The sequence below is a fragment of the Equus caballus genome, chromosome 11, assembly GCF_041296265.1.
Source record: "Equus caballus isolate H_3958 breed thoroughbred chromosome 11, TB-T2T, whole genome shotgun sequence".
NCBI lineage: Eukaryota > Metazoa > Chordata > Mammalia > Perissodactyla > Equidae > Equus > Equus caballus.
In genome coordinates this window covers 31883793-31902884 of record NC_091694.1, presented here as the reverse complement: position 1 = coordinate 31902884, position 19092 = coordinate 31883793, and the positions used below count along the sequence as shown (strand labels likewise).

Sequence of the window (19092 nt, the reverse complement as noted above, 5' to 3'; positions counted from 1 at the left end):
GTGGAAGAATCGAGTGATAAGCCAATCCAGAGGAGAGATGGGAAAGATAGAAGAGTTTGCGGAGTGTTAAAGTGAGTGAGCGTGTGTGTGCACGCATGTGTGTGGCAGGGTTACAGCTGGATAGGACTGGAGAGGTAACTCCAGAGGCTGAACCCCGGTCTCAGAGGATGAAAATAATAGCAGCCAATGCTTCTAACATTTCTTAAGCACTTCCTCTCTTTCTGGCAGGATGCTAAGAACTATATATGCATTAGTTCATTAAATCTTCATGAGAATCCTATGCACTAAGTACCATCCTTATCCCCATTCTACAGATAAAGAAACTGAGGTAGAAGGAAGTTAAATGATCTGCCCAAGGTTACAGATCTAATAAACAGATGAGCCGGATCTGACACCAGACAGACTGAGTATAAAAAATCCATGCCCTTATTACCAGGCAACATGCCAAACCAGGGGGTCAGCAAACCGTGGCTGAGGGCCAAATCCAGCAGCCTCCCAATTCTTGTAAATAAAGTTTTATTGGAAAACAGCCACAACCATTTTGTAAATAAGGTTTTATTAGAACGCAGCCACAACATTTCATTTTAATACTGTCTATGGCTGCTGTCATGCTACAACGGCAGAGTTGAGTGGTTGTAAGAGACCATCTGGGCCACAAAACTGAAACAGTTATTATCCAGCCCTTTACAGAAAAAGTATGCCAACCCCTACGCTAAACAGTAGTGATTTCTCAGCATTTCTACCCAAGTACTCCCGATGGTCGAGTAAATCACAGGACAGCCCAGAATGACTGAAGATAGAGGCCAATGCAGCCAGCAGCTATCCTGAAATGTCTCCAAATCATATGGTTTTGGAAAACAATTACACCAATTTTGTATTCTATGCCATAATATTTGTTCTAATATAATGTTTTAAACCAACAACCACAAAGTCAAAGTCAGCTTCCCGGAAGATGTGCACGGTAACCCTGTCGTGCTGCACAGTGCTGGCCATGGCACCCCAGACGCCTGAGGGAGGCGGTCCTGGGACTTCTCACCAGGGGGTCAGCACCTGCACCTTGGCCCCACTGCTGCCTGGCGGAGGTGTCCCGGGCAAGTCATTTACGCTCTTCTAGCCTTCTTTTCCTACCTGTAAAATAAGGACAATCCTCCCACCTAATAGAACTGTTGGGACAACTATAAGTCAAGAGACACATGAAAACTCCAGGCAACGAGAATCTCTAGATCGGAACATAGATGCAAACTTAGCTGGAATGGAGAAATACGACTTCAATAAATCTTCCTCTTTCCTATTAAAACACATCCATCATTAAGGAAATGGGGGTGGTCTTTTTAAAAGACAAAAATCAAAAATACTTTTTTCCATATCAGGGGACTGGCATACTCTCTTCTTTTTTCTTTTCTTTTTTCTTTTTTTTGAGGAAGATTAGCCCTGAGCTAACATCTGCTGTCCAATCTTCCTCTTTTTGCTGAGGAAGACTGGCCCTGAGCTAACATCCGTGCCCATCTTTCTCTACTTTATATGTGGGACGCCTACCACAACATGGATTGCCAAGCAGGGCCATGTCTGCACCCAGGATCCGAACCAGCAAACCTCCGGCCGCCGAAGCGGAACGTGCGCACTTAACCGGTGCGCCACCAGGCTGGCCCCTGGTGTACTCTCCTGCAAATCACTGGAGCACTTATCTGCCTGGTACTTGCCCCACCCCCTCTGCCATTCCCTGAGAAAGCTGGGAACCAGATCAGGAAAGCTGCCTCTCATCATCATCCCCTGCTCTTATTTACATTTCCTGAAGTAGAAAGCACCTTAAACTGTTTTTTTTTTTTTCAAACACCAACAACACTGTACAAACAATAAGCTAGTCTTGGAAATACTGACCTCTGCCGCCAATTATAAAAGGCCGTTAGCGACCTCAACAACCCAAAATCTCTAATTTACAACTAATCCGATTCCACAAATTACATCTTCTACTACAGACCACCTAAAACCGACTTCCTGTAAACAAACCACTCTGCTGGGTTTTTTAATCTAATTAAATCCTTATTTTGCTCTTTAACTACAAGAAACTCACTTTTCGCTACCCAGTGCAGAATTTTTTTATTTTCAAGAGACGTGGAAATAATCTCCAAGCAGGCGCCCGAAAGGGAGCCCGAAAGAGTCCTACACCCCAAGTCAACGATGAGCTGCCTCTGACCCCAGGACTGCGGGTCCGTCTGCCCTGCCTTCCACAGGCTGCCTGCTTGTTTTGACACTTACCGGCCTGTGTGTACGCAGCTGCTGCGCTGGTTCCTGCCCCCAGTGGCTGAGTTAAATCAGGAAGGCAGACTGTACATAGGCATGAAGCTAAGTGTTCTGGAACACATAGGAAGGGATATTTAAACCTGCCTGGAGGTGGTCAAGGAAGGTTTCAACCCTTTTAGAGCTTCAAGGCCAAGCGTCTTGACTTTTCCCACCTCCCGTTTATTCAGGGTGACCAACTCCTTCTTGTTTGCAAGTCCCGAGTTCCTGGATACCCTTTAGTCCTAGGCCAACCAGGACAGCTGGTCACCCTACCTTTATCCAGAGCCCAGCTCTTCTCCCTACCATCAGGAATGCGTCAGTAATATTTATCATGTGCCTGCTGTGTGTTGTCTTCCATCCACGTCCCGCCCCTGACCCCTTCCGGCACTTGCAACAAGTAAGCGTCAACCTTTCACATTAATGGCCCCGCCACCCAGATTCTTCCATCCTGGAAACGTCCTGGTCACACAAACGTCCCACGAAGAACAAAGGACCGTCACCCAGGCTGCAGAAGGTATGTGGACTTGAGGCAAATCAAATCCCACTTTGCCAGGAACTCGACTCTAGGAAGACAACACGAAGTGGAGAAAAATGGAAGCGGCATATACAAATTCAATCTATCAAAATCTCCTATTTATTTTATGCAAAGTTTTCCTGGTGCTTATTAATGCCAGCTTTCCCTCTACCATTTAATCTCTGCTTCCATTTCATTCTTGGAGGCCCGTGATTATTCTAATTCAGCATTTGGATGACTTCATTTCCGCTCAAGTACACCCAGGTCAACTTGGATAGAAAAGAAAGAGGAGGAGAAGAAAAATAATCAGCTAAAAGCTATTAAATATCAGCCGTGTGCCTCATGATTGGTTTTAAAGGCAGTGGTGAGGTTAGCAACAGTCAGAATCTCAACCCTTCTGCCTCCTCCTGCATATTAACATTTTTCTGGGGCTCTCACTCTTATGGCTCCGAATGTAAATAACGCGCCAAGTGGCAGCCCACTTTTAGCTAATTCACAAACACCAAGTCTGAATACACAGAGCTGTAAAAATTTAGAGGGTGGTAACTTGACAAATCCGGCCATTCTACAGAAAGACTAATTCTCAGAGGACAAAAGAAGAAGAAAAAGAAAGAAAAAAGAAAAGCATACACGACCCATGGAATGGGGTATCCTATTGATGGGGTGAGGGGCGGGCAGGCAGGAATCTCCATATCAATGTTCACTCCACAAAACAATGGAATTCGATTTCCATGCCAAGGCTAAATGAACTGAGCTTTCTCTTCCATAAGAACCACTCCTTGCACCCACTGGCACAAGCTTGAACCATGATTTCTCAGACACTCTCAGTTCCCACTGAAGTATGTCCAGGGGGAGAAAGGCTTTCTTTCTCATGCTAACAACTCCATTGTAAGTGACGGCTTCAGAGGTTGCCAGGAGGGCTCTGGGAAGGTGAGCTGGTGGAAGTGCTGTTAACACCCCTTTCTCCCCCACTCCTCGCCAGGCTCATTAACTCCTTCACGCCCAAGGGCTCCTTGCCTCTGTCTTCTTGGCCCCCTAGAAAAATTAAAGAAAGCTAAACCATACTGGGAAACACAGTTTAACAGCAAAGCCAGAAGCCGGGGCCTTGCTCCTCTACCTACTCTGCATACAAACATGGCATCTGATTAGCATAAGCTCAAAGTTTTCCCATTTTGCTACTCAGACAGCATCCTATTTTTCTATTGGTATTTTTTAAAAACACTGTTAACAGAGCAATAATAATGTCTGATGCATTTGCCTAACAAAAGCTGGCTATATTTTATACACTACAAGGGAAATGGGGAGTTTTCCTAGAAACCCACTAATCTATTTCATGAGCTCTTTTTAAGTGGAAAAAAAAAGAGGCTTTAGAAGAAGCGAGGTTGGGGTACTCAAAATCTATTTCTAACTCAACTCCCCCACGGGCTGTAGCGGAAATTGTCTATGGAGGAAAAAGTTCACCAGGAAAACACAAGGTTGTCTGGCAGGCGAGCTGACCTGCAAAGCCCACGGCTCAGATTACTGGGGGTACCTGGGGGTGCCTGCCGCCTGCCCCCGGCCTAGAAGGCTGAGGCAGCCAGACGAGGAAGGATTCCCCTGTTTGCCAACTGTGACTTTTCAGACTGAGCAGCTCTGCCAGGGGTCAGAGGGCAAATGAAGTCCCCTCCTCCATATGACACACTTCCGAAGGGAGAGAGTGACACAAACCAGACAGAGAATTAATAAAACATGAGGACAGTGTTGGTCTTGTTCTGGGCTATTACAGGAAGAAAATTTAAACACAAAAGTAGCCTTCAGCCGGGCCGGCCAGGGAGTGGAGAGCAAATGGGGTCCTTCCTGGTCTACTCTACAGTTATAATTCCAGAAGGGCTGAGGAAAATGAAGGTTTTCCAGAGCAAAGGGGAGCAGATGCACGGCCAGGGCCTGCTGACCACTTTCCAGTCACTCCACCCGTACAAACGACGTCAGAAGACACACGCCTCACGGGAGCTTCAATGCCCACAAAGGACAGACGGGACTTTTGCTTTCCAGGCCTGGTCTGAGAGAACCACACACCGCACGCAGCCCCATTTCTCTACAACGCACATTTGGAAGCCATCAAATTCTAACTCAGGATCCCAGTCCACTCTCAGGAATATGGTAACTTGCTTATTTATTTCCTCACAAATCTCTTGCCTTTCAAATGTCAAAGGCTTTATAATATTCTTATTCTACATCTTACTCTCCTCACATATACAGTATCAAAAGGAGTATCTGAGCAGCAGCTGTGGACTCCGCCATCGTACCTGACATCAAACCTGGAGCTAGAAAATAATAGGCGTCAAACACTTCCTCAGAGCGTGCTCTCCAACAATCCCCCACACGAGCAGAATAAACGAGACGATCTCATTACATTAAAAAACCAATTCTTTCTTGTTTTCATTTTTTTCCCCCCAAAAAGCTTTCAAGCAACATTCTCTGTAGCTCAAGTTAACTTTTATAGGCCCACACACAACCCCAATCCAACAAAGGGACTCGAAAGACCCTTTTCACCTCATTTCCACGGGGCTCCCCTTTGATGAGACCTAAAGAGCCATAACTTTCCAAACCGCTTCCTTTAAGCCCTTTTCTTCCCACCCGCCACAATGAGGGGCTGGCCCAGGAAGGGGTTAAGGCCCTCATGTCGAACCACAAACTCGGGCACTGGCCCAGAAGGGACATGGGAACCAGGGCAGGCGAGTGATAAAGGCCGGATTGTAGCAGCCCACTGAATTGGAAATGACTTGTAGGCCTAATGAAACAGAACTTTGGCAGTAAAACAGAATGAAAGGAATGAGACAATAAAAGGCTGGAACAAAGGGTGCAGAGTCGTTTCAGCTTAGCAAAATAAGCTCACTTTGTTGTTGGGGAAAGCCAAAGCCGATTAGGATAAACCAATGACTAAGCGTAAGTCTTCCAAACTAATTACACAGTTCACCATGTGAAGTATAATTGGGAGCCTCCAGATGCGGGCTGCTCTGCCTTCACAGGAGTTATATAAAGTGAGAATTACCTAGCGAGCTCGGCACCGAGCAGCCCTATCATCGAGGTGAACAGCTGAAAGGTGCCGAACTGCTCCATCCGGGACGAAGTCGAGAATTCATTAAGTTTAAAGGCCTCTTTTTGATCTCCGAAATCCTATAAGTGAGAATTTAAGAAACCAGTACTTGAAGGAGGGGCCTAAAGGGGAGAAGAAGGAAACCCATGCACAGGGAGGTTCTTTGATCCCAGTGCTTTTTAATTACCAAGTGGGGCCCTTCCGGACGGCTACACAGGGAGAACGTGGAGAACAGGTCGATTGATTGTCTGGGTCTGTACGTGCATATCTAGAGCATCCTTTACGTGCCATTTTCTGGAACGGTCTATATACATCATTCCTGTAGTATGAAATTGCGAGCATAGATAACGTCCACTAGGAAACCTGAAGCAGTAAAATAAATGACCGTAGATCAACATTCTTGACAAATGAACAAAACCTGCTCCCTCTGAGTATGGGGCTGCTCAGTGGTAAAGTGGCAGATGAGGTTCTACAAACACTGAGAAGAGGCGAGGGCTAGATTTTGCAAAAATGAGTGACTCTCTGGGCTCTACGCAACAGAGGCTATGCAATCTTGGACAACGTACTGGCCTTTCTCAACATCACTTTCATCACCTACGTAAAAGATATTACGACGACCTCGCTTGACATCCTTAAGAATCAAGTTTTTAAATGCATTAAAAAGCTTAGCACAAAGCACACGTTCCTCTAATTCAGAAACATCAACACACAGTAAAAGAATCTTTAGTAAAATCTGAACTTCACAAATTCTGAGTCTTCATTAATTTAGATCCAGCACATGTTAATAGGGAATCGGAAATACTCTATGGTTTTTCTGGATCTTACTCATAGGATGAAGATTCCAGTCTATAAATAGCAGCTTTTTGCAAATAGAGAATCCTTTCACTGTCTCTGTATCTTGAAGTCCAGAAATGAACTCTATCATGGTTATGACAGTTTTGCTTATTATATCATGCTCATTACTACTGATAATATCTTGTTTTGGTTACAGTTCATAGATATCTTAGATATCTATCTATTTATCCACGTATGTATGTTTATTTAAACACTTCCCAAATTACTGAATTTTCAAGCTTGAAACCAACCTTAGGAATAATCTAGTCCAGGGTGGTAAACTACAGCCCACAGGCCAAATGTGGCCCACCAATTGTATTTGTAAATAAAGTTTTATTAGAACACAACCACACTCAATTGTTTGCATGTTAGCTATAGCTGCTTTCTCCATACAACAGCAGAAGTTGAGTAGTTGTGACAGAAACCATATGCCCTGCAGAGCCAAAAATATTTACTAACTGATCCTTTATGACTTTTCCAACACCTTCCCTCAGATGAGAAACTGAGGCCAGGAAAAAAAAAAAGGTCTGTTAAGGTGTCACAGTGGGGTCACTGCACAGTCAGGCCCAGCATGAGGGCCTGGAACACCTTCTAGCTTACCTTTCTCCAATGACAGCAGCAAAACAGCTACTTAGAGACTGAGGACAGCCATGCAAGGTAGCAGAGTCTTTATGCCAATGGCCACACTTCATGATCTCCTCTTAAATATAAACAAGTAACGACATCCCTAACCTGGCGGGGAGTAGGTAACTCTTCCGGGAGGAAAGTAGGAGAAAAGCACAAAAGGGTTTACAAGCCTCCAATTTGAGTTATTTAAAGCTCTCGGTGTGTCATTCTGCACCCACTCCACTTACAGTAATGACATATTGAGACTCCCTTCGCTCAGCCCCATGATAGCAGTCCTACCCATCTTGACTGCCACCTGAAATAAACAGTTAAACAGCTGCCACCTCAGGCAAGACAGGAAGAGGGAGAGGAGAGAGGAATGACAGCCAGGGAAACCTAAACAGAGGGTGGCAAACTCTGAATAGAGGCCATGGAAGAATGGAAAGTTCTAGACTCGGAGGAAGAGGAAGTCGTGTGTGAATTCTGGCTATCATACTGCCTTACTTAGGTGACCTTTACTAAGACCTAACCTCCCTGACCCTCACTGTCCACCTTTGTCAAATGGGCTCTATGAGACTGAAACTCACGGTGCAGATGAAATGAGGTAGTGCCTGTCCAGGTTCCCAGCACTGTCCCTGGGCACACGGAGGGGCACAATGTTTTCCTCTCCTTTGCATCCCCCACACCCTAAGTCCATCCTGTGGGTGGACTAGCAGTTGGAACAGGACCCAGAGTTCAGGTTCTGTTACCAGACAAGCCTGCAGGGGAAACCTGCATCCAGCTCTAACCTTCAGGAGGCTGTGACCTTGAGTCTAGGGTTCAATGCCACCGACACTCCATTTAACAATCTACAAAATGGGTCATTCCCCCACCACCCTCCCAGAGAAGAATTAAATGGATAATATCAGTTAATGACCTGGCCCAGTATCCAACACTTAGTACACACTCACTAAATAATAAAATTATACCTCACTAACTTGCGGTTTACCAACTGAAAATAGCCCCAAGCAACTTAACACAGTCAGGAATGCGTCCACGTGCGTGAACAGACTTCGTATAAATATACGTGTGTGTGTTTGCGTGCGTGCGTGTGAGTGTGTGTGTGTGTGTTCTGTTTCCTTCAACTAGAATATAAACTACCGAAGGGGAGACTCAGTTTGTCTGTTACCTCCTTCCACAGCCACTAGATTTACTCATTGCCTCTAAGGTCCAGCAGCAGAGTCTCCCCTCCTTTGACCATTCTGGATTCAAATGAATGATACCAGAAACCTGAGAGGTAGCAGGCCCTGCCCAAGGGGGCACAAATGTAGCCCTAGCCACCAGCCAGAGGATGCATAAGGTATTCTGAAGACAGACGCAAAGCGTATGTATGAAACAAGCTACTAAAACATGAGCAGACGGAGTGTCCTGGTTCTGATACAATCCAAAGCCTCCTTAGTCCTTTAATAAAGCACTTGATAAGTTTACGCATCCTGCTGGAATCCACAAATGTTACTGCCAAATTAACTGAGTGGCTTCAGACCCGGAGAGGGCCATGCCAGGGAAGACGGTCTGTGACAGCCTCCCACACAAGAGGACAGCTGTTCTCAGGGCAGCAATGGTCCCCGCCATGGGCTCAGCCACAGTTTGCAGAGCCTCCCACTGCTGACACGCTGGGTCACGACTAAAAGCGTTAATGAAAAATGACAGAAAGAAAGAGAGAAAGGGAGAGAGAGAGAGAGAGAAACCTAGAGTTGGGAAGGTGCAGAGATGTGGCAAGTATAAGCCTGTCTGGAATACCCTAACAGCCCATCTGGGCAGCATCAACTTCCCTGACACCCACAAATAGGCCCATGAGATTCCAAGGCAGGTTATGGCTCGAAAAAGAAGTCCCACCTCATGTTCGCAAACACTACCCCCCACGCCTCGTTTTAACAGCAGAACGGTAGCAAAGAGGGCTCCCACTCCAGAGCCTTCCATTACAAAAGCTGGACTTGTCTCATTAAATTATTTCCAATCTCTCTCCCGCACAGGGTGGGGCTGGGTGATGGACAAATCCCCCTGGGTGCTATAAATCAGCCTTGAAGAGAAGTCCTATAATGTCCATGATCGCCGACACACTCAGCTATTCTTTACAAGCAGCCAAAATGAATCAGCCCCCAACTGGCAATGCCCGCCAGTGCTGTGGGCAAGGCGTCTTTCATAACCGACCTGGATGGGCAGTTAAGTGCCATTCCGAATGCAAGGCTGGGCTGGAGGGGGCTGGCTTCTCTTTGTTGCATGGTCTCCCATCCATGCAGAAATTGATTAATACCAGGGACAGGAAAATCTCCATTTTGAGGCTAAACAGAGGTCATGGCACTCATCCCAGACAGTAGCTCACAACTGGACACACCTGGGGACAGGGTCATGGCTGCCCATGGCCTCGGGCAAACAAATAAAAGCGCAGAACTTTCAGACCAGCCAGTGGGCGGCAGTGCCTTTGTTCCACCCAGGGCAAGCATGACAGCCCTAACGGGGGAAAGGAGTGGCGGAGCTTAGAAGAGATGTGCTGTCTTCTCTGGATGTCTCAGCGCCCTCTGCCACGTCAACCCTTTGGCGGGGGCAGGGGACACAGGGACTGTGCAGAAGAAGACTGTCCTACATCTGGGCTCCTAGGACAACATTCACCACTACTCAGAGATGCAGGAAGCGGAGGTCTGGTGCAGCCACTCACCTGCCAGCCTCCCGAGACACAGGAGCCAGCGAAGGGGTACCACACAAATCCAGTAAGGGTCAGCCCCCCAGAAGCTGCCCTGTTGAAGCCCTGGGGCAACACAGCCCTATGAGGAATGCGTCACCCTCAGGAAGAATCCACTCTCCAAGGCCCTGGCTCCCCCTACCAACTAGAACGAGGCTGAGTTAAGCATAAAACCCATGGTTACAGACCCTGTCCGTCTGTCTGAGTCTGTCTGTCACAGACACAGACTCTTACACTCCATTTCCTGACTGATTTGAGGCATTCCATGTTGCTCCCAGCCTGCTCCCGCAGCAGAGCCCAGGGGAAAATTTTACTGTCTCACAGACATTCTGACAGGTACGGGCCCAGCATCTCTCCCAAGTTTCCTTGGGCATTTGACAGGGGAGGGTTCAGCTGCAAAGGGCCCCAGGGAGCCTCCTCTCTCAATGCATTTTCCAGAAAGACACAGAAGGAAGCCCAAGGCTGACTCACAGGCCTCCAGCAGCTTCTGTGGGAGCGCCTGCCCTGGGACTCATAGCCCCGCATCCCTCCTCAGCCACTACCAGTGCCAGCTCCCAGCCCAGGCCCCACGTGGCCAGCAAATGCCAGCAAAACCACACTCAAAGACCACTCTGTCTGCTCCTGCAGGCACGTGGGGCGCCGTGCCGACCGCAAGCTGGACTCTTCCGTCCTGGCTCCTGCCGAACTCTACTGAAATCTTGACAGGCAAGTTCAAGGACAAGGTTCTTGAGGACACAGTTGTGGCAAAGGCAGGGGCCACGGCAGCCACTTCTAAGGACTGATCGGGCTGCTCCAACCCCATGCACCCCTTACCTTGCCAAACTGCTCGAAATATTGCTTCACGTCTTCCACCACCGTGTTCGCAGATAATCCACCTACAAATATTTTCTTTGTTCTCGTGACCATCTGCAAGAAATGACAAGAGGAGGACATGGGTTAACCAGGTTATCTGAAGCAATGCTCGCTAAGACGCTGAAGCAAGCCACTCTCCACACGTCTCTCGGAAGGCCATTTCAGGTACAGCCGAGCTGCAAGCAGCAGCCCGTCTAGATGTCTCAGGATGCTGGAGACAGTCACTCTGCGTACCTTAGGTTTTTAGGCCACAACCTAAAAGCTGGAGTTTCATAAAAACATAGAGTGGACTTCAGAACCCCTTTGGGCATGACGACCAGCTTCATTCTGATTACCAGCAAAAAGAGAAAAGTCACATGTCAAAGCTGTTTTTAACCCGAAGGGACATGAACAAAACAGAGATATGTGCACAAAAATCCGCTGCCCAGAAAGTACCCATGAAATTTGTCAATAAGAAACTCACATGTAATTCAAAAATATGTGTGGACTGTCTACACCAAGCTGTTCTGGGTGCTGGTATGTCTGTCAACAAGACTGACGCTGGCCTCAAACGCAAGGACCAGCCTCCAAGCTCAGTCCCCAGTCCTTCCCCTCTTGACTTCTCGGGCTTCATTTTGATTCACCCTCCAGGCAGTCAAGTCCAGCTAATCCCCAGGTCTCCACACCTTCGTCCACACAGCTGCAGGAGTGGATGCCTCGTCACCCCTACATCTCCCATGGCAAGTTGTAACCATCCTCCAAGATCCAACGTCCTTCTCCAAAATTCAAAATATCTCTCTAGTTGCCCCATCCAGAAGCTGTTTCTCCCTCTTCTGAAACCCCCTAACTCTGCATCCATCTGCCTCTCACAGAACTCACTCCTTTCCACCTGGTGCTAAACTCACAGATAATCCTGTCTTCTTTACTTCCTCCCCAGACAGCAAGCTTCTGACTCCTCGAGGCACACCCACAATGCCAAGTATAGGGCCGGGCACACAGAAGCCCACACCAGATGTTTGGTGGGTGCAAAAAGCAATGAGTGTGACCACATTGCAGAATTCCATCAGTTCCAAAGCAAAGGGTGATGGAAGCTGAATGACATAGACTGTTCAGAGCAGGGACCAAAACTCTCACATGCAGGAGGCAAAAATGAAAAAATAAGATAAATTTACTTGAAAGACTGAGTTTAGGCTATGTGAAGCTTCTTTAGGTTTTTTCTTCTAACGTCAAATAAAAAATTTAGAAACTCAGTAGGTACGGGGGGTGGTCTCATTTGGCTGCATATAATACAAGCACAGGTCTTAACACGATGGGAGGAAGCCTGTCACGATGATATGTATCAAATCATAACGTTGTACACTTTAAAATCTTACAATTTTGTCTCTCAATTATACCTCAGTAAAGATAGGGGGAAAATGTTTGATGAGAATGCACAAAGAAAGGCAAGACTGAAACCCCAAAATAAAGGGACGAGACAAACCTTGAAACATAATTTTTTAAAAACTTGCTCCACACCTTAAATTTATACAATGATGTATGTCAATTATTTTTTAATAAAACTGGAAAAAAATTCTTTAAATCAAAAGTACTTTGAAGTTCAATTGTTTTGTAATTTCGTTAGTGGATAATTGAGATATTCAAACAGTCGCAAGTGAAATAAAATTAATGAACTATTTATAAAAAATAAAAATAGGGGCCAGCCCAGTGGCACAACAGTTAAGTTCACACGTTCCACTTCTCAGTGGCCCGGGGTTCACAAGTTCAGATCCTGGGTGCGGACATGGCACCGCTTGGCACACCATGCTGTGGTAGGCATCCCACATAGAAAGTAGAGGAAGATGGGCACGGATGTTAGCTCAGGGCCAGCCTTCCTCAGCAAAAAGAGGAGGACTGGCAGTAGTTAGCTCAGGGCTAATCTTCCTCAAAAAAAAAAAAAATTAAAACAATTAAAAATAAAAATAAATTTAAAAAACTCACAATGTCACAAACATCTACCACAATTCGATGTAGGATACGTAAGTACACGTGCCATGGCTGCCTGGATCACTGTTATTGCTGAGGCTCCTGACACATCTGCTGAGAGAAAGGACCAACCGACCCCCCTCCAACAGCAGAACCGCAGCTCAGTGACACCTGGGACCAGAGCTCCAGGTCCCACCTAACCCTGAACCCTCATGAGTCTGCAAGCGTGATGGGCACGACACGGGGAAGTTCCCAGACTTCAGAGAGCTCACACTTCAGCTAGTGGCTCCCAGAGGGAACATGTGCTATGGCGGCCCACCGACTGAGCCCAAACTGGAATACCCTTGTAGTGGACTTCCTGCGCTATTTTAAGAGGACAGCATCCTCACAACTCTGCATTCATGCTGCTGGCTGTGAGAGCCATGCAGTGGTTTGCACAAGTGTTTAAAGCTGTGATTTACTGGTTTCCATCTCTTTTCAGAAGAATGGGAGATTAGATGAGATAATGTACGTGAGGACATTCTATGACGATCCCACCAGTGTCCACACCACCAAGCTCCAAGAACCACTCGTTAACTGGTGGGCATCTTACTCTGCTCCTTATTGACCATCTCCCTTCTTGTCCATTCCTTACATCTCCCTGGTGGATCAAGGTCACCTTCGCGGTGAAACTCCATCAGGCCCTCTCCAGATTTAACTCTCTCCCTACGCTCACTAATGGCCCGATTTTACTAACCTAACTTTCCTAATGTATTCATTCAACAGACACATTAAGTGCTGGGTGCTGGGGCTCACATTCTAATAGAATGTGGAATTTAATCCACTATAAAATGGAGATAGAATAATTAGCCTACCACACAAGGTTCCTATTAGGACTAAATTAAATAACACATGCCAAAGTGTCTAAGCGGGACACCAGGTAGACGCTAAATAGATGGTCACTGTAACTGAATCCAAAGTCAATTACTAAATTCATCCTTCAAGCTCAGAATGACATGCGGCAGAAAGATGCCTTACACAAAGTTTGATAAATCAACTCTACTGCCCCATTCTCTTCCACTACAATTTCCAAAAACACTTTCCTGAATCGCTACATGATTTCAGTTGGGCAAAGACTCCCAATAGTTTCATTTTAGATTTTTCATTCCTTTTTCTTGCCCCAGCCAAGTAATTAAATCTCTATAAAGAAACACTAATGTGATCTACAAACATGCACTAGTGGAGTTCCCGACTTAAAGAAACTCTGGAGAGGCATTCTATGAAACGAACCCCACGGTCTCGTTTATACGTTGTTCAGAGCCAGGTGGGTGTGGAGCAGGCCCTATTTTATTCCAAACGTTCACGTGGACTCAGAGAATCAAACGACCAACGTGTCATCGTTCCAAAGAACAGAAGTCAACAGAATGTTCATTCCTAGTAACTGTTAAATGGAAAGGTCTCCCCTTCCACCCTCCAGCGTCGCCCCAAAGCCATAAACCTGCCAAGACGGAGCCCTAAAACCTGGGGCAGACACCCAGCCATAAATCTACGCAGTCCCAAAAAGGTCTTTCAAAACATTTTTTTTTTTTTTAAAGAAAGATGAGAAATTCCAGGCCCCAGACATTGCGCCGAAGTGTCAAAGTTACGAAAACATCCTCTCCAGGAACCAGCTCAGATACAGGGCTGGGTCTCACTCTTCAGCAAACACTAGAAGGAAACTGTTTAATCAAAACCTTCCAAACGTTGAAAAGGCCAGTGGGAAGATGTGAGACACCTGGTGAGCCGCTCGCCGACATCTCAGCTTCAGAGAGGGGAGCATGGCTCGGGTGACAGGTCTGCACACGGTGACCTCTCCTGCCAGGGGCGCATGGGGGAAATGGCAGTGATTCATTTGGGAATCCTGGTGGCGTTACCGCTAAAGGGACTGTGGACTGCTCGACGATTTGCCTTCTGGAGAGGGATGCAGGAGGCAGGCAGAGGATTCTAGAATAACACATTCTTCCCTCCACTTCCCTTCCATCTCCATGGCTACTGAGGATGGCAGGAAGTGGGCGGGGCTAGGATGTTGTGTCCAGGCTTGCAGGGGGACTCAGTGAAGGTCCTCCAGTTCCCATCAATACGATCAAGGTCTCTCAGTGTGCGTGTGTACATGCATGCATGTGTGCGCGTGCACACATGTGCCTGTGTGAGTGTGTGCAAGTTTGGGGTAACTCTCTATTCCCAATCCTTGAGTCTAGCTTCCATTTGCCCCAGGAACCATCCAGGACCCCCAGAACTTGAACCATTTTCTGACCTTGGACACGCTGAGCAGAAGTTACCCACTGGCCCCTGACTCTGCAGTCATTTCGTTAGAGAAAATCCTCTCCACCCACAATGGAGAGAGCCAGCTGCATTTTCTTCCTGTGCTAGGCCCTTGAGGTAACTGTTTCCTACCCCACAGCCTTCATCCCAATACGGTACTTAGCCAGCCAAGGTGCAGGGAAGCCGGCCAATGCTCACTAAAATGCTCAGACAGCCCTGCTGGGCCCCCACAGTACACCTAGATGGAAAGAGCCACCCATCTATGCCAGAGAGAGCTCAGTCCAAAATCCACTGGGCAACTGATCTTAAATTTCCTTTGCTTGGAGTTTTCGGTGGAGGGGTTGCAGAAAACACTTCGTTACGTGAATGCTTTCCACTCCTAAAGACATTAGGTGCCCACCCAGAGCCCTGCACCCCTCGGGGACAGCCCCCTCCCCAACAGATGCCCCTGCCTTCATGGTTTAGGGCAGCGCGATGGGAAGCAGGGTGCGCGTACATGCATGCGTGTGCGTGTGTGTAGCACTCACAGGGGAGTGGGGCATTGCTGCAAAGTCTGCATCCAGACCCGTAATTTAACTAAACACCACTGCTCTCCACACACCTCTTGGCTCCACAAAGAAAATCCCAGCACCCATTCCAGTTCAGAAAATTGCTGTTTACACGTAAGAACTGGCCAAAGCCAACTGCTCACCCGAGCCGAGAAGGACCCCCACCTTCCTGTCTCCAACCAGAGAGCCCGCTTTCCTGCTGGTTTAACTTTCAAAAATTTTCTTGTAAAAAATGTGTTTCCATCTGAAATGGTCACTCAGAGTGGGGCCACCAGCTGTAGTTTTATAAAATAGGATAAAGCACCTGAGCGTGTGTTTGTTGAAAGCAGAGGGTGGGGGGGTGTTAGAAAAGAGAAATTACCTTTTAAGAATAAGATTGAAGGGGAACTTAGCTCCAACGGCATTGGCCCAAAGATAGTAGTTGTCACAGAAGAAAACGACAGCAACAAATATTTCCTAATCCTGACAAATGCATAGGAAGTCAGGAAATGGCTCTGGAGAGCCTTAAATGGGTACGAGGGAGGCCCAGAAAAATTGTCAGCTCTTGCCATCATCGTGTTCCTGAAAAGAGTTCAAATTCCCCTTCATGAAAAAATATGAGCTTCTTCAGTGCCCAAGAGCACAGGCTCGTTTACAGATGCTCCCTCTGTTGTGGGAACCCCAAGGTGGAGAGAGCCCAGGAAAGACGGCAGAACACCAGCGCTGGGCGGGATCTTGCAAACCTGACCGTCCACCACCTCCATCATGCAGATGCAAAAGTGAAGTCCCAGATGGACCACTCATGTCCTAGTTAAAGGCAAGGCAGAGTGACAAGGGACAACTAATATACTGGCAGATACCACGCAATCTCCTCCTAGATTCTGAATTTGGTGAGCACTGTGTTCTTCAGAATCTGGGATGAAATCACGTGCTCTCTGCCGACATATCAGTTCTCCCTTGTCGCTCTGCATTAGAGAATTAAGCCCAATCTCTGAATGGCCAAGAAGCTCCAGCAGGGCTGACTGAGGTCACAGGAGTCCCAACTCCAAGGCCTCGTTCCCCAGGGTGTTTGTTCCAAAGGATCTGGCCTCTGAAATTCCTGATCCTCCCAGTATTTTTTTCCATCCTTCCCTCCACCCCCTAAACTAATGCTCTTGCCCCTCCCCCCATCACATCTGAATCCAGTGGCAAAATTCACTTGGCATACAAAGTCAGAACACAGGTCAGACACCGGGAGTCTTCTCCAAATGTTTCTAGAATCTCATGTGGAAAAGAGACTGTAGTGGGATGACTAGAGTCCCCCCAAAATTCACGTCCACTCAGAACCTCAGAATGTGATCTTATCTGGAAATAGGGCCTTTGCAGACGTACTGAGTAAAGGATCTTGGGATGAAATCATCTTGGATGTAGGGCCCACCCTACATCCAACAACTGGTGTCCGTACAAGAAGAGGAGAGGAAACGCACACCGAGAAGAAGCTAACGTGAAGATGGAAGCAGAGAGCGGAGTGGTATGTCTACAAACCAAGGAAAGCCAAGAGCTGCCAGCAGCCACCAGAAGCTAGGAGAGAGCCAGGGAACACTTTCTCCCTTAGAGCCTCCAGAAGGAACCAGCCCTGCAGACACTTTGACTTCAGACCTCTGGACTCCTGAACTGTAAGAGAAGACATTTCTGTAGCTTAAATTACCCAGTGTGTGGGACTTTGTTAAGGCAGCCCCACGAAATCAGCACAGAGGCCTGCTCGGGAGAGGCCAGAGGACACCAGGGCGTTGGCCTCACCTTTTCTTGGTGACAGTGGAGCGAGAGTCCACACGGAAGCTCTCCACCATCATGGGGGAGGGCAGCATTACACTCACGTGTGTGACAATCTGCATTTGCCCAAGGAAGGCAGATTCACACTCATCACTTGCATACCCACATGGCAGGGGACATGGGGACAAGTCTCTGCTTCAAAAGCTCAGGAGGTGAAGGAGTAGGGAGAGCCAAGCAAACCGTAAGGAGAAGCCAGCCAAATGCTGCCAAGGATTTAAGCTCCTGAGAAACACATCATAAAAGGAAAGCCGTGGTTTACACGTGGGCAGGTTCCAGGTCCTCTTCCCCTCTAGAGAGCCCTGGTACCTGTGTCTCCTTCGTGCTCAGAGTGCTCTGCCCTCACTGTGGACGCACTGGGGGCCAGGCCCAGGCACGAGCTGCCTCACTCAGGCCTCACATCAGTCCTAGGACACGTCTCAGTCTCTCCTCCACAGTGAGGCTCAGAGATGCCACCAATGCAGTCACACAGCACAAATAAAGAGTCAAAATCTCGCTCTTTCTAGTCACTGAAGTCTCCTACACCTTAATTTGCGACAGGTCATCTTCTTCCTTCCCAGCAGAAAGGCTGGGAAAAGGAGAGACGAGAGGGTACCACAAGGAGCGAGTCCAACTCTGCCCTTTTGAATTTCGAAGCAAAGATGCAAAATGGCAGGTGAGACACTGCTGGTGGAATGCAAAACGGTGCAGCTGCTCTGGAAAAAGTCTGGCAGTTCCTCAAACAATTAAACATAGTCACTAGACAACCCAACATTCCACGCCTAGTATCTACCCAAGAGAAACCAAAACGTGTGTCTACCCAAAACCCTGCCCACAAAATATTCACAGCAGCACTGTTCATAATAGTCAAAAGCGGAATAACCCAAACGTCCATCCACGGATGAATGGATAAATTACATGTGGTATATCTATGTAATGGAATATTATTCAGCCACGAAAAGGAAGGAAGTACCCACACCTGCTACAACACAGATGAACCTTGAAAACATTATGCTAAGTGAAAGAAGCCAGTTATAAAAGACCATATATTATACTACTCCATTCATACAAAAGTTCCTAATAGGGAAATTCATAGACACAGAAAGTAGATAAGTGGTTGCTTAGGGTTGAGGGAGAGGAAGGGGATGATGGCTAAAGAGCATGGGGTTTCATTCTGAGGTGATAAAAATGCTCTAAAATTGACTGTGGTGACGGGTGCACATATCTGTGAATATACCAAAAACTCATGAACTATACACTTTAAATGAGTAAACAGTGTGCCATGTGAATTATATTTCAATAAATCTGTTGGGTTTTTTTTTAATGACAGGCCAAAAAGATCCCTACGTCAAGAATCTGAACACAAAAAGGGCTTAAAATAAACCCAAGTACCCAAGAAAGTATGCTCCCACTGCTTCATCCACCGGCTAATTCCGTGTGCCTCGCTTCACCCAAGGCTGACCACCGGACAAAGGTGTAACAATATTTGATGTTGCCAATTGCAGAAAGAAATTTAACTTCAGGAGAAACCAATATTTTTAGACTTCTCGCTCCCCATCTATAGCTATTAGCCAGAGAGCACTTGGGTTCAGGCTAAAATTTGGCATTCCCTTTAAATAGCTTTAAAATTAGAAGGAAAAAAATATCCTTCATCCATATGGGGCTAGAATATGAT

General features: G+C 47.0%; 1 protein-coding gene across 23 annotated transcripts in view; it reads right to left on the bottom strand.

Annotated features, from left to right (window-relative positions):
• Positions 1-19092, bottom strand: part of MSI2 (musashi RNA binding protein 2) — a 386429-nt gene that overhangs the window by 244978 nt on the left and 122359 nt on the right. For all 23 annotated transcript variants that reach the window (XR_002811539.2, XR_002811540.2, XM_023652848.2 and 20 more), the window contains exon 6: positions 10843-10935. Coding sequence is in view for 21 of the 23 variants with exons in the window: in XM_023652848.2 (XP_023508616.1) it covers positions 10843-10935 (93 nt within the window). In the remaining 2 variants the exon portion in view is untranslated. The remainder of the gene's footprint in view (positions 1-10842; positions 10936-19092) is intronic.